This window comes from Fukomys damarensis, unplaced genomic scaffold, assembly GCF_012274545.1.
Source record: "Fukomys damarensis isolate Sample0158 unplaced genomic scaffold, DMR_v1.0_HiC HiC_scaffold_13, whole genome shotgun sequence".
NCBI classification, from domain to species: Eukaryota; Metazoa; Chordata; class Mammalia; order Rodentia; family Bathyergidae; genus Fukomys; species Fukomys damarensis.
In genome coordinates, this window is record NW_022900925.1 from 2,064,044 (window position 1) to 2,078,763 (window position 14,720).

Genomic DNA, 14,720 nt, shown 5'->3' on the forward strand with positions numbered 1-14,720 from the left:
AAAACCAAAAAACAAATCAAAAAGTACTGTACAGTCCTAATTTATCACAAAAATTAGTTATCTGCTATAAAATGTTTAGCTGGCATTATAGGTTATGTCACTGCTATTTTGAAATTTGAGAATTTTCCTAAAAATCTCAGACTACTGGCTTCTCATGAAAAATGGAAAAAAACATCAAGGCAGACCCAGCATTCATACGCATGCAGTATTCTGCTCACAATCACTCATAACCATTACCACCTACTTCTCTGAGTTTTAATACACTTGAGTTTAGGATGTCTCACATATAAACTTTGGAAAATTACATACTAGTGTTATCTCTTATACACTTGTTCATATTCCCCAATGTTGTGAGTCATTGGCGGAAAGAGAATATTTTACTTTAAAATAATTTTTGAGACAGGGTCTCAAGTTCTGGCTGGTCTTGAATTCACTCCATAGCCCAGGCTGGCCTTAAACTCCTGGCAGTCCTCCTCTCTCAGACTCCCTAGTACTGGAATTACAAGTGTGTGCCACCACGCCCAGCTTCAAAAGTGAGTATTTTAAAGCATATAAATTAGTTAGAAAATTACAATACATAAAAGAAAACAATTTACATATTGCATTAAATAAAAAGATGATACTAAAGATGTAAAAAACTGAAAGTGTTATTTTGACAGTTTGGAAATAACATAGGCTTTAAGACACCACTGAGAAATAAGCACGTTTTTAAATGGAATTTTGTTTTGTTTTGTTTTTTGAGGTGCTAGAAATCAGACCCAGGGTCTTGTACATGCTAGCAAGGGTGCTAGAGCTACATTCCCAGCACTACCAGGAATTTCTGACTTTTGGTTTAAATCTTATGATGTTCACTCTTTCGGAATGCTGTTTTCCTAATTTTTCTTCTAACATAAATAGAGTTACCAAAACCAACAAGTTCAAATGACAGGTATTCCTTATTTCAGATGACATGGTTCATTAAAGAATGCTTTAAAAAAAGATCACACAGCTTGAATCCATTCATATTTACTCCAATTAAAGATGGACCATTGAGCTGGCTTGTCGTAGGTGGTACATGCCTTCAATCCTAGCTACTCAGGCTGAGGCAAGATGATCACAAGCTTCAGGTCAGCTGAGGCAACTTTGCAAGGCCCTATCTCAAAATTTAAAAAATTGTTAAAGGTCTGGGGATGTAGCTCAGTGGTAGAGTGCTTGCCTAGAATGTGTGAGGCCCTTGGTTCAATCCCAGCACACAAATATACATAAAACAAAAACAGATGGGACCATTAAAATAAAATCTAGATTATTATGAGATGACAGAAAAAATAATCATCTACACAGCCAATTTTCTGGTAAACCAATAGTTAGGAAGAATCCCTATTTTACTTAAATTCTTACTGATAAAAATTCTAGGATTTACTATATAAAAATCGAGGGCTGCCTCAGGAGGCTGAGGCAGGAGGATCTCTGTGAGTTCGAGACCAGCCTGGGCTACATAGTGAATTTCAGGTCAGTCTCAACTACACAGTGAAACCCTGTCTCAAAAAAACAACAAAACAAACAAACAAACAAACAAAAATCGAGGGCTGGGCCGGGGATTTAGCTCAGTGCCTCACAAGCACAAGGACCCAAGTTCAATCCCCAGTTCAAGGCACCATCATGTAATGTTTAATATTATTATTTTAGTACCAAATTTCAATCTAGAGTATTAAAATATAAAATATATTGAATATGGACAGAAAATAAAATGACACAGTACACACTATGAAAGTTGCTCTTGATTATTTAAGCAGATAAACAGCATCACAGGACACTACTGAAATTATACAGACTGCAGGGTGTGGTGGTATATGACTGTAATCCCAGCACTTGGGAGGCTGAGCCAGGAGAATCAATACAAGTTCATGGTCACCCCGGGATACATAGTAAATTTCAGGTTGGGCTAGAATACATAGCAAGACTCAATCTCAAAAACCAAAACGTTTTAAAAAATAATAAAATAAAATAGAAACATACAAACTATCTGTAACTTGCCAATATTTGTTTTTTCCTCATTGAGTTTATTGGTACATTTTAGGTATACAGTAGTTACATTCATCATTGGGATCTTGAACCTTTACATGACAGGTCCTGGTTCTCTTTTTTTCCCCTTGTCCCTGCCCTCCCATCACCCTCTCCTCCCTCCCTCTTTACAAACACCTCATTTCTATTTCTTCATATTCTTGTATTTTTCTTTTCCCTTATTACCTCTCCCCTATCCTTCCTACTTTCCCTACACCTTTAGCCCCTTTCTTCCTATTTCACATTGTCCATTATTGCCAATATTTGTATAGGCATCACCTCTGCAAATAGCACCATTTTGCAACTCAGTCAGCAACCAGCATAAAATAGAATGAGTCTCACTCACCTCTGCCTCTCCGGCTCACCATCCACATCTTCATCAGCACTGCACGTGGCACTGGAATCATTGTCTGACTGGGGTTCGGGTCTTTGTGTACTTATCTGCTGAGCCACCACCACATCTTCATCTCTAGGCTCTGTCTTCTCACTACCTCTCTCCAAGTCTCTTTCTTTGGTATCTCCTTCACCTGTAGATGTACTGTTTTCTGGCACTCCCATTTCAACATCTACAGAGTGTGCCCTGGCAGTGGCAGCATGGTGCTCCTGATGGTCTACGTCCATCGGCTCTGCCGTCTCAACAGAGATGCTGTCATCTGCCTGAGTCTCCACCTTCTCATTTTCAGCTGGTTTTGTACTTGGAACTGTTGAGGAGGGAGACACAGCCTGTGCAGTTTCACTGGTGGACTCGAGCTCAGCCACAGGTTCAGTGTTTCCTCGAGAAGCAGCATTTTCACTGCTGTCTTCACTGGGCTTGACAGCTTCAACTGGTGAAGGAGAAGGAGCACTTTCTGTATCAGAACTATTTTCAGCACCTTAAAGATAATGATACAGCATAAAAATCTGATAATGAACATGTTTCAGGTGGTGACAGAAACCATGCTTGAAAGTGGTTGTTTAGGATGAATTATACTCCTTTGATGACTTCAATGATGTATTTACAGCCATTGGTAAAGTTAAGAGTTTTCTGTGGAAGATTAAAATATCTTGACCCTCTGAAATTGAAACTGTATGGGTTTTAAAGTCTGAAAAAAAACCCTACTTTGAAATTTGAAAAACAAAAAAAAAGCTGGGAAAAAAGTACACAAAATCCATTCCTGTAAATGGAGTTATTATTTCAAGATATAACCAATATAGAAAATGATAGAGTATTTTACCTTTTATTGGTACTAAGTCTTCAAAAGCTGATGTATATTTACATTTGCAGCAGATCTCAATCTGGATTACCGATATTTCAAGTGCTTAATAGCCATATGTGTCTAACACACTAAAAAACAGATCTGGAATAATATTCCATAAATTTTTATTTTAATCCCTTTTGTAACAATTTCTTCTGAATTTCACTTTAAATACCACATGCTTAAAAGGTACTCTAGGGCTTCCTTAACAAAAGTTAAACTGTGTTACTACAGCTCTTATCATCTGAATTCATAACTGATTCTTGACTGTTTTTTTTACTAGGCTATAAATTCCGTATGGACAGAGATCATATACTCTGATTAATATTTAAGTCCTAGTGACAAGCACTGTGCCTGGCAGATCAGATTCAAATATTGGCTGAAATATAAACTGAACAAATGGGTATAGAGAACTAGGCCTTAAATTTACTGGAACTTTCCTCTACTGTAGGACCCTTGAGCTACTCCCAGTTTGCCAATTGTTATAATGTTCATCACAGCAGTAACATTTTAGATGATTTACTCAAACATTTAAGTCTCCCTAAAATTAATATATTATATATTTAATACACTTCCAGTGAGAATCCATATGGTTCTGAAAATTTGATTAAACTAAATGAAACAACAGTTTATATGGGTAAGTCCTTAAAAGTCCCAGAAAATTATAAAAAGGAAAAGTGTGGGAAGGATTGCCTAGATATTCAAACTGATCATAACTTTGGTGTGTTAAAACATGTTTAGAACTGCCACAGTGACAAAGTACATCAGTGATACAAAATAATATATAGGGATAGATCCAAATGTATATGGAAAATTAAGCTAATCGCAGGTATTATTTTAAATCACTGGGTAAAGGATGATTTAACAAGACACTTCTGTCAGAATTGGCTCTTTAGTTGGAAGAAAAACATGTGCCTTCTCTTTGTGTAAATAAAAATCCAGATGAAAGGTTTTTTTTAATGTTTAGATATTAAATTGAACAAAATATATACAACCTTTTGAAATTTGGAGAAATATCTTAATTGTTTTTTGTTTATTAAACTCAGGTCCTTGTGTTTGCAAGGCAGGCAGTGGAACCACTGAGCTAAATCCCCCGCCTGAGAAATATTTTAATGAAAATAGAAAACCAAAACTGTAAAACCATAAATATGCCAGCTGCATGGGAAAATTAAAAAACTATATGACCAACTTTGAAAAAAAAAACATTTTTAACACATTACAAACTGTTCTAAAAACCCTATAGTGCTGGGGATTTAGCTCAGTAGTGCCACTTGCCTTGCAAACACGAGGTCCCGAGTTAGATACATGGTACCAAAAAACCCAAAACCCTATAAATTTATTATTTAACTGAGTCACATATGTATGAAGAATCAATGTACTATGTGCAGGAAGTTGTTTTAGGTACAGGGAACAGAGCAGTGAAAAAAATCAAATTATACGGTCTTAGGGAGCTTACATTGTAGTGTGAAATAAACTATAAATATTAGACAGTGAGTTACTAAATCACAAAACTAAAGAGTACATGAAGATGGATTATAGGCATAGAGTAACATCTGAACGGAGACCTGAAGGAAATGCAAGAGTGAGTCATGGGCACAGTTAGGGAAGAACACTCAAGAGAGAGAGACCAGAAAGTGCCAAGGCCCCTGGTGGAATTGTTGAGTTAGGGCTGACCGTGGTGGCATACACCTCTAATCTCAGCATTCTGGGAGGCTGAGGCAGAAGGATCACAAATTCAAGCCCAGACTGTCAATTTATCAACTTAGCAAAAACATTTCTCAAAAAATAAAAAGGGATGGGGATGTAGTTCAGTGTTCAATCCCTAGCACTGAAGAAAAAATAAAATTCATATAGAGCCATAAAGGCCAAATCATGTAGGGCCTCATGAGCCATAGAAAGGCCTCTGGACTTTTATTTTTAGTAAGTTGGGAAAGCACTATAGGATTTGGAATAGGAAAAAAGTAATCTGGTTTATATTTTATAAGAAGTAATCTGGCTGCTTTATGGAAGAAAAAAATAGAATAACACAAGAAGCTAGGAGGCCAAACAGGAAGCTAGTGAAATAGAGGGGAGAGATCTAATTTTAGGCAGAAAAAAATTTTTTTTTTTTTTGGTACTGGGGATCAAACTCGGGCCCTTGTACTTGCGAGGCAGGCGGTGGAACCACTGAGCCAAATCCCCGGCCAGGGAGAGATTTTTGTTTTTTTTGGTACCAAGGATTGAACTCTGGTCCTTGCGCTTGCAAGGCAGGCAGTGAGTGGAACCTCTGAGCTAAATCCCTGGCCCCCGAGAGATATAATTTTGAAGAGCATGTTTAAGAAAACGCTAACAGGGCCAGGGATTTAGCTCAATGGTGCCGCTGCCTGCCTTGCAAGCACAAGGACCTGAGTTCAATCCCTGGTCCCCCCCTCCCCGCCCCATCAAAATGCTAACAATTATTTGCTGCTGGACCATGAGTGGGATATGAGTGAGGTACAAAAGTAACAGGGAAAGACTGAAGAAAGCAGCAGCTTGTGATCCTGGAAAAATAAAGTTTGCTTCAGATGTTAATGTTGAGATGACTCTTAGGCATTCACATGGAAATACTAGGGTACATACTTAGATGCATGAGCATAGAATTCAGATAAGAGTTCAAGTCTCTAAAACAAAAGACAAGAACTGAGAAAAGTACCTTAGATGTTGTAAGTCCTTTACATGTGATAACAATTAACATTAGTAAACTATGCTAAGAAAATAGGAAAAGCTAATAAAAAGTCCGATTTAACCTTTATTTCTTTATTGATGGAAAGCCCCCAAACCAGGGGCAAACAAGTCACTTATCATGATACTATCAGAAGACACATCAGCGACTGTATAAATGATTATCATTTAATATAAGCACTTTTTAAATTATCTTCTCCCAAGATACAGAAGAGCAGGAATATTTCTAAAGCATAATGCTTCTCCAAGCATCAGCCAAATGTATCCCCCCCCAAAAAAAAAAACCACACAAAAAAAAAAAAACACCAAAAAACCCTCCCAGTATGACTTAGAAGAAGACAGAAGAAGACAGAAGCAACTGGGTGTAGTGTCACACACTTGAGATCCCAGCTACTCTGGAGGCTTAGGCAGGAAGATCACAGTTCTAGATCAGCCTGGGAAACTTAGTGGGACCCTATTTCAAAATAAAAGAGCATAAGGGGTGTAACTCAGGGGTTGAGCACTTGCCTAGCATGTCCAACCTTGATTCAATCCCTAGTACTGGGAATTGAGGAAGGAGGGAGGAAGGGAGGAAGGACGGACAAGACTAGAGGGAGGAGGTAGATGGTCAGGCAGGCAGGCACAGGCTTTGTGATTTGACTATTTATTCTAATTCTGGAGAGATACTCACAGTCAGATGTGTTTTAGGAGAAGAGATAAAGGAATTTGCTCTGCAGCAGTTTGGCTTTATTTTTCCACTGGCAAGAACCTTGCCACACAAGTACATCAGCAGTGTCTCATTAAGATTAACAATAAGTGCAGAATCATAGGTGATGTAAACTGTATTTACATTTTTTCTGACTTTCCAAATGATGCTAAGTCAAAATGAAGAGAAAACTCACAATCTACTGGTGAATTCATTTCCTATTAATAGGGTACTATTCAGACTAAACAAGATGTGACCATCCTACTCTACACTGGACCAACTAGACACACTAACTTAATATAGTAAGTCCCCTACTCAAAAACATTTATTGAGTTGTGACTTTAGATATGAATGGACCTTGTATTATGAACATTCACAGATGCAGACAAATCATGGAGGTAGCTCATGTGTTTGCTGGATACTGTTATAGTTGTGCTGCTGTGTGCTCACTGTACAGTGCAACAGTGTAAAGTACGACAGTGTTCAATCAAAGCTCAGGATGAGGAAAAGCAGTGGACTGCTAGGAAGCACAGAGAAGTAAAAAATAATTCAGAGATTGGACTGAGGTAAAAAGACGGTAGGTCTTATAACATGAATTGTTCGGCTGAATTGGCACAATTCTAAACAAGCACAAGATTATGGAACATGTTAAGTCTACTGTACCAATGAAGTCAATAATAACATCCAAAAAGTGTGGTAAAGTGATAGAGGAGATGGAGAAACTTCTTGAGCACCACTCAGCTCAATGCTTATAAAAGTAAAAGCTAAAAGTCTGAAGACCTGACCAAAAAATGGGGTGAACAGCGTGTATCTTTCACATAAGATTCACTTTTGCTGGACTAACAAATCCAACTTATGAACATTCTCCCTTAATGGAACTCAGTAAGTTGGGGACTTATTGTACGATACTTGGGAAAGTATGGTGTTAATTTTAATATCATACTTGAAAAACCTTCACACTGAGACAAAGTAACAAAGAAAACAGAATGGAAAAAGAAATTTTGATACTCAATTTTAAAGAATCTGCCAGCCTATCTATGGATAGACTTTTGTGGTCTGGAATTAACAGATTTATAAGAACAGGCTTGGTTCTATTACAGACTAAATTGTAACCCCTCCCCCTATTTCTTATGTTGAATGATTAACTTCCAATGTGACTAGATTTCGAGAAAGGGCATATAAGAGATAACTGAAATTAAATGAGGTCATAATGGTATGCTGTAATCCAGTGGGGCAGTTGTTAGGAAGAAAAATACACCATGAGTGTGCAAACACAGAAGAAAGGTGATTTGAGGACAAAGTGAGGAGGCAGCTGGCTATCTGCAAGGCAGGAAGAGAGCTCTCATCAGAAAGCAACTCTACCAGCACTGTGATCTTGGACTTCCAGCCTACAGACTATAAAAATAAATTTCTGTGGTTTAAATCACCTAGTCTATATATTCTATTGTGTCAGCACAAGATTAATACAGTTATCCCCCTTTATTCATGGGGAATACATTCCAAGACCCTAAACAGATGCCCAAAAACACAGATGGTATCAAACACTATATGTACAATGTTTTGTCCTATACATATATAACTATGATAAAGCTTAATTTAGGAATTAAGCTAATGAAAGATTAACAACAATTAATAATAAAAAAGAAGAATCACAACAATGTAGCATAATAAAAGTCAGGTGGATGTGGTATCTTTTTCAAAATAAAAATGTACCATTTAACACTTTCAGATAGTGGTAAATGCAGATAACTTTCACAGTGTACAAGAGGGACTATTTTAAGAGTTTTGTTACATTTATAACCCTGGGGAATACTATAGCAACTAGATACTAACCCATTAAAATAAGCAAACTCTTATAACCCCTGAAAGTAACCTAAAGTTACCAAACTGCCTTGTATCACTTGTGGCATTCTTACACTATCCAGGGTGAGCCTGCTCCAATAGTCTCTTTACACTTAACAATTACCTCATTAAAAAAAAAAAAGCAACAAAAATCAGAAAACAGAAAAACATTTACTTATTGTTTAAAGCCAAAAAACAATTCATGATAAATTTCAAGTTTAAAAGACAATTTTAATCTGTATTACTAAAATAAACCTAGTATTTCTAAACCTGGCATGTATAAAGCTTCCAAAGCTTATACAAAATATAAGCACTCACCCCCCAAAAAAGATAAACAGCTCTAACATATACAAACTTTAAACTGTGCTAATTTAAAAAAAAAGCAAATGATATACATATACAAAACATAAACATGTTTAATATATAATATATAAAGAGCTACTAAAAGTCACATGAGAATCTCCACAGCAGAAACAATTTACAGGAAAATCCACAAAAATGTTAACAGTAATATAAAGTGAAGTAAGTTAGGTGCTTTATTCACTCTTTCGCAAAAACTCAAAACAAACATTATTTTGGGGAAACTATCATTGATTTGTTTAAGTGACAAAGGGTATTTTATTTCTTAAGAGTTTCTTGGGTTATTTCTCTATCACTGCTTTTAGGGTCATTAATTCTTGTTACATGAAAGAATAAATATGTTGTATGTAAATCTTTGTAAAAATATGAAATAACCCAAAATCAAGGCTAAAATGTATAGAGAAATATAAAAAGATACAAAATGAACAAGTACATTTGGGAACAATAAAGACACATACATTTTTATTGATGATGTCATTTAGTATCTGAAGCAGGACTGTCACTGTCAAGATCGTCTGTTTGTAGCACCTGGACCACCTTAAGTGCTACATAAATATTAGTTGATCAAATGAATAAACACATTATGTTCAAGTTTAAAGACAATGCAATAAAAACATTGATATATTTCTTCAACGAAGCAATTCCTACAAAAATGGCTAAAATAAAAATTACATATATGGGATAGCAGAAGTTGCAATGAAATTTAAGATTCTGAGATACCTTCACTATCTTCTGGATTTTCTTCTTCATTGGAGGCTTCAATATCTTCATCCTCTTGAGCAGAAACAGTGGAAGCGACACTTTCACATTGAGACACATCTCGCTCTTCACGAGGTTTTCGTGAAGTCTAAAAGTGTAAATGGTATTATTGATGATTTAAATAACTAAAAACTCAAATCTTTTCATTTTTGAAATAGTGAAGAATTCTGACAAACATACTAGACAACACTGTATCTGACAAGGGTTTTGGGTAAAGTCCAAAAGTATCTGGGCAACTAGGAACTAGCCTTTTGTATAGGTAATTACATCTGAACCATTTTTGCAATTGCAAATCTCCAACATCCTCCTCAAATAGTGTATCTTTCTAATTAAAATAACACACTTATTTTCTAATAAAGATAACATATACATTAAAATGTGAAAGGACCAGGTATTTTCAAAAATTTGAACAGCTAGAGATTCTAAGTATACTGGTACATTTCCTTTCAGCCCTTTACATAAATATATTTATATACAAATCTTTATGTATACATGAAAACACACCTTGGATAGCCCTATGTAATAATATATACTATTTTTTAACCTAATGTACCTATAAACTGAATATATCCCTATGTTATAAATTCTTCAAACAATTTACTAAGATCCCATAGAAACACTACTATGGCTGGGCATGGTGGCACATGCCTGTAATCCCAGCACTCTGGAGAAGCTGAGCAGGAGGATCACCATTACCAGTTCAAGGCCTGAACTATACAGGGAAACAGTGTTTCAAAACAAAAAAACAAGCAAAACAAAACTTGTTAATATGTAGTTGAAATTCTATTTGCAGGCATTTAAGTAATTTTCTATTCTTAGTATTAATGCTCAATAAACTTCCTTCACTAGCATTAATAATTATGCAGTTTTGTGCTCGCTTTGGCAACACATATACTAAAAATGACTCATGCAGTTTTACAGGCAATAACTCGTTATTGGTCATATTACTGAATTTATTAACAATGAGGATAAATTCCTTTTTGTTGTTGTTTAAATAGTATGTCCCGTTTTGCAAACTACGTATTATATAAAACCATTTATTTTTCTAGTGTGATCACGTCTCCGAAAATATATATACATATCTAAATGTAAGGTATTAGTGTTTGCAGATACATGGTCCAACAGTCCCGGAAAAGCTATGACTCTCACAGAATCTACATTTCACCTTACTTCAGCTGTCAGCTTCTCCCAGCAAAACTCAGGAAAACAGGTCACTACTTCTGCTATGGTTCAGATCTAAAACATCCCCTGGAAGTCTGGTGTTCATAGGTGGGACCTGAGAAGGTGACTGGATTACAGGGACACTATACTTCATCAGTGGATAAATCCAACTGATGGGGCCTGTTTAGAGGTAGGTTACTGGGGATATGATCTGGAAATATATATGCTTGTCCCCAAATGCTCCCTTCTCTTCCTCTGCTTTCTGGGCTGCCAGAAAGGGGTGAGCAGCTTTCCTCCACCCAGCCCTTCCACCTGCTTTTCTGTCTTGGTGCCAACTAAACATGGACTAACTCCTCCCAAAGCATAGCCAAAATAAACCTCTCTGCCTTTAAATTGTGGATATAAGTTATTTTGTCCCAGGGACAGGAAAGTAACTAATAACAATGCCCCATCTGCTAAAGTATTATCAGTTTATCTAGTTATTATTCTTAGTTTATATATGACAATATCACTTTGGATGCAACCTAATCTCTTAATTAACTCAAGAGAAATAATCTCCAAGATTAATCATAAAAGTAGGTGAAATTCTCAAGGTTATCAATCTATTCCTTCTGGCAGGAATGTAAGGGAATAATCTCAAAGAGACACTTGTCATACTTCTTTAAAAGCTTTCAGAAGATTCCACGAATAACACTATAATATTTTAAAGCATTAGACAACAGCTAAATATGGATTTTTCCAGTGCCTAATCTATAGCCTTCCTTTGCAAACATTGATTCTATTTGATCTTACTAATAACTCTAGAAGTGACAGCTTTTTACCAACACTGGACAACATTCCTTTCTTCATATGCAGTTTCTTACTGCATTTCCAATCACTTTCTATCCTATATGATGCTATTCATTAAATTTTAATCCAAATGACACAGAATTGTAACACACACATTCATATGACCATATGATCCCAAGGTCACATGTATCTTTCAAAGAATTTTTTTTAAATCTCTGAATCTTTTCTATAAAGATAAAATACTCTATATAATAATTTTTTAAGACAATGAATTGAAGCCTGCTGTCTGTATTATGTTAATTGTAACTATTTATATTGCTATTTCTGTGTCGGCTTGGCTGGGCTACTTTGTCCAGCTTATTTGGCTAAACATTACTCTAGATGTTTCTATGTAGGTGTTTTTAAAAATGAGATTAAATTTAAATTAGTGGGCTTTCAGTAAGGAATGTTCTTTATCCAATCAACTGTAGTCACGAACAGAACAAAGACTGTCTGATTCCCTCTAACACCTACAGGAAGGTAGAATTCTGCAGATCACCTCTAGATTCCAATTCCAACTTTTCGGTAAGTCTCCATCCGCCAGCAGACATGACCCCATGAGATTTCAAACTGGTTAAGACTCTGTAATTGCAAGGGCCAAATCCTTAAAAAATATTTCCTCACCCTGTCCCAGTTCTTCCTCCCTATGGCCTTCTCTCTAAATATGTATAAACACATTCTGCTTCTTTAGTCTCCCTGAAGATCTCTAACTAATACAACATTCACATTTTAGAAACACAACCTGCTTCATTCTTTGACTTTCTTTTGAAACATTTTAGATGGTATCATCTGAAGTCAAGTTTTTATCAGTAAACTTTTTTGTTATTTTTTTCCTTTGTATTTTGGTTGTTATCAAAGACATTTTAACTCTTGTATTCAACTTATTTTTAACCTAAAAACTGCTTTTGTATACACCATATTCAGTGTTATATTTTGCATATTCTTTTTTGTAAGTTCAGATCACAGCAACCTTAAATATCTGAGTTTTCATTACTTTATCACTCCTTAATGATTCTCATTTTTTTTTTTTGTCTAAGGACCTCAAAATATTAAGGACCCTAAGGAGCTTTCTACTAGGGGGAAAAAGGAGTGGCCATTTACTAACTCATTAAAAGCAACCATAAACACTTTACATGCCAACATTAAGAACATGTTTTTTAATTTAAAAAACTATTTTCCAAAATAAAAACTAACTTAAATAACTTAGTGGAAAAGTAGCACTATTTTATTTTTTTCAGAGATCTCCTTAATGTGCGGTTTAACAGAAAACAGCATAATTCTCATTGACGCTTCTATATATAATCTAATCATAGATATAATGTTTTGGTTGAAATACATGAAAAAATTCTGGCCTCACACAAATATGCAAATGGAAAGAAAATGGTACTTTAATAGACTTCTGATAACTATGGGTGTTATGCTTTTATACTTAACTAAAACTTGAGCAAGTAGTCATTTCCTATTATACCAAGACTCAATAAGTAGTAGCTACTTAAAGATTAGCTGAAATCTGAAACAATATCAAAAAACTATCTGTACTCTATTAAACCTTATTGCCTCGAACTCTGGTATATTAAAATATTTTTTATACATCTTTTAGCAATAAAAGAATTGTTCATTTCAAAAATACTGAGGGATGGGAGATGTAACTTGGTGATGGGAGTGGTTGTAAAACATGAGCAAAGCCCTGGGTTTAATCCCTATACATCTTTTAAAAAATAAGGAAAAGAAAAAGAAACAGACTTTAAGCAGATTTTTCAAATATGGATAATTTCATTATATAACATCACAATTATTTTTATTATCACTGATCTCACCAGAAAAGTCTGTAATAGGAAGGTGTTAAGATGTGCTGGCAATTTGAATATGTAATGACCCCAAAGGGCTAAAGGCTTGGATCCCAGCCCCTGATATTATTTGGAGGGGGTAGAATCTTTACAATGGGCCCCACTCAGAAGGAGGGTTTAAATCATTCTGGGTTTTTTTTTTTTGTACCGGGGATCAAACTCTGGACCTTGCACTTGCAAGGTAGGTGGTGGCAAAACCACTGAGTTAAATCCCCAGCCTAGGAGGGTTTAAGTCTGTGGACACATGCCCTGGAAGGGGATATCAGGACCCTAATTTCTCCCTTCTTCTTTTCTTGTCCTGGCCTTGAGGTGAATGGCCGATCTCCATCACTGTTCCTGTCATGATGTGCTGCCTTTCCACTAGCCTACAAGCAATAGAGCCAACCAACCACAAAAACTTCCAAAAGCAATGAGGGAACAACATAACCTTTACCTTTCTTTATGTTGTTATCTCAGGTATTTTCTTACAGTAACTGAAAACTAACACACATAAGGAATATATATTTTCCATAATTTTCATTTTTGCTGAAAGCACAAAATTTTAAAATGGCAACCAAGATTATGAAAGGCAGAACCTTTATTGTCAATCTATTTGCCAAATATCAAAATCTGAAGTCATAGTTTATCATTCGTTCAACTAAAATGATATTCCATTCTAAAAGAAAGTATAATTCACATAGAACTCAGTTGCAAAAGCACTTTTTCTTGAGAAAACTATTATACTTCAGTATAAAGCAGAAGACCTTTATGCATATTTTCATCACACAGATTGATGTAGGGTAAAATTATTATTGTCATTGTTGCTTGTGCTCAAGGATATTCTTAAGCAAAACTAGGATTTTATTTACTCTCCTCCCTCTTTGGTTCTTTCTTTTTCTTTTGGTAGTAGGCCAGACTCAGGTCTCTTGCTTGTACCAAACAAGTACTCTACCACTAAGCTACATTGCCAGCCCTCAAACTGGCTTTCCCTTTCCTTTCTCTTTTTGTTGTTGTTGTTTTGAGACAGGATTCTGCTATGTATTCCAGGCCAGCCTTGAACTCACTACAATCCAGGCTGCACTTGAAATCATGGCGATCCTTCTGTCTTAGCTTCCTGAGTACTGCAATTACAGGTATGTGACACACAACAAGGAAAACTGGCTTTTCTTTCAAACAAAACAAAACAAACAAACAAAATAACAAAAAACCTGGAAATACTTCATTATAAAAATACATTCCGTACTACCACACTTGGTACTTTCCAATGATGATATAAGGAATTTT

The 14,720-nt window shown here is 35.7% G+C and overlaps 1 protein-coding gene across 14 annotated transcripts in view; it reads right to left on the reverse strand.

Moving 5' to 3' along the window:
* Ncor1 (nuclear receptor corepressor 1) overlaps nucleotides 1-14,720 on the reverse strand; it is a 154,183-nt gene that overhangs the window by 51,998 nt on the left and 87,465 nt on the right. For 12 of the 14 annotated variants that reach the window (XM_019205709.2, XM_033762759.1, XM_010611539.3 and 9 more), the window contains 2 exons: nucleotides 9,583-9,709; nucleotides 2,387-2,912 (listed from right to left, as the gene is read on the reverse strand). In XM_019205709.2, the coding sequence (XP_019061254.1) occupies nucleotides 2,387-2,912; nucleotides 9,583-9,709 (653 nt within the window). The remainder of the gene's footprint in view (nucleotides 1-2,386; nucleotides 2,913-9,582; nucleotides 9,710-14,720) is intronic. The other 2 variants (XM_019205699.2, XM_010611568.2) reach the window with 1 other exon arrangement.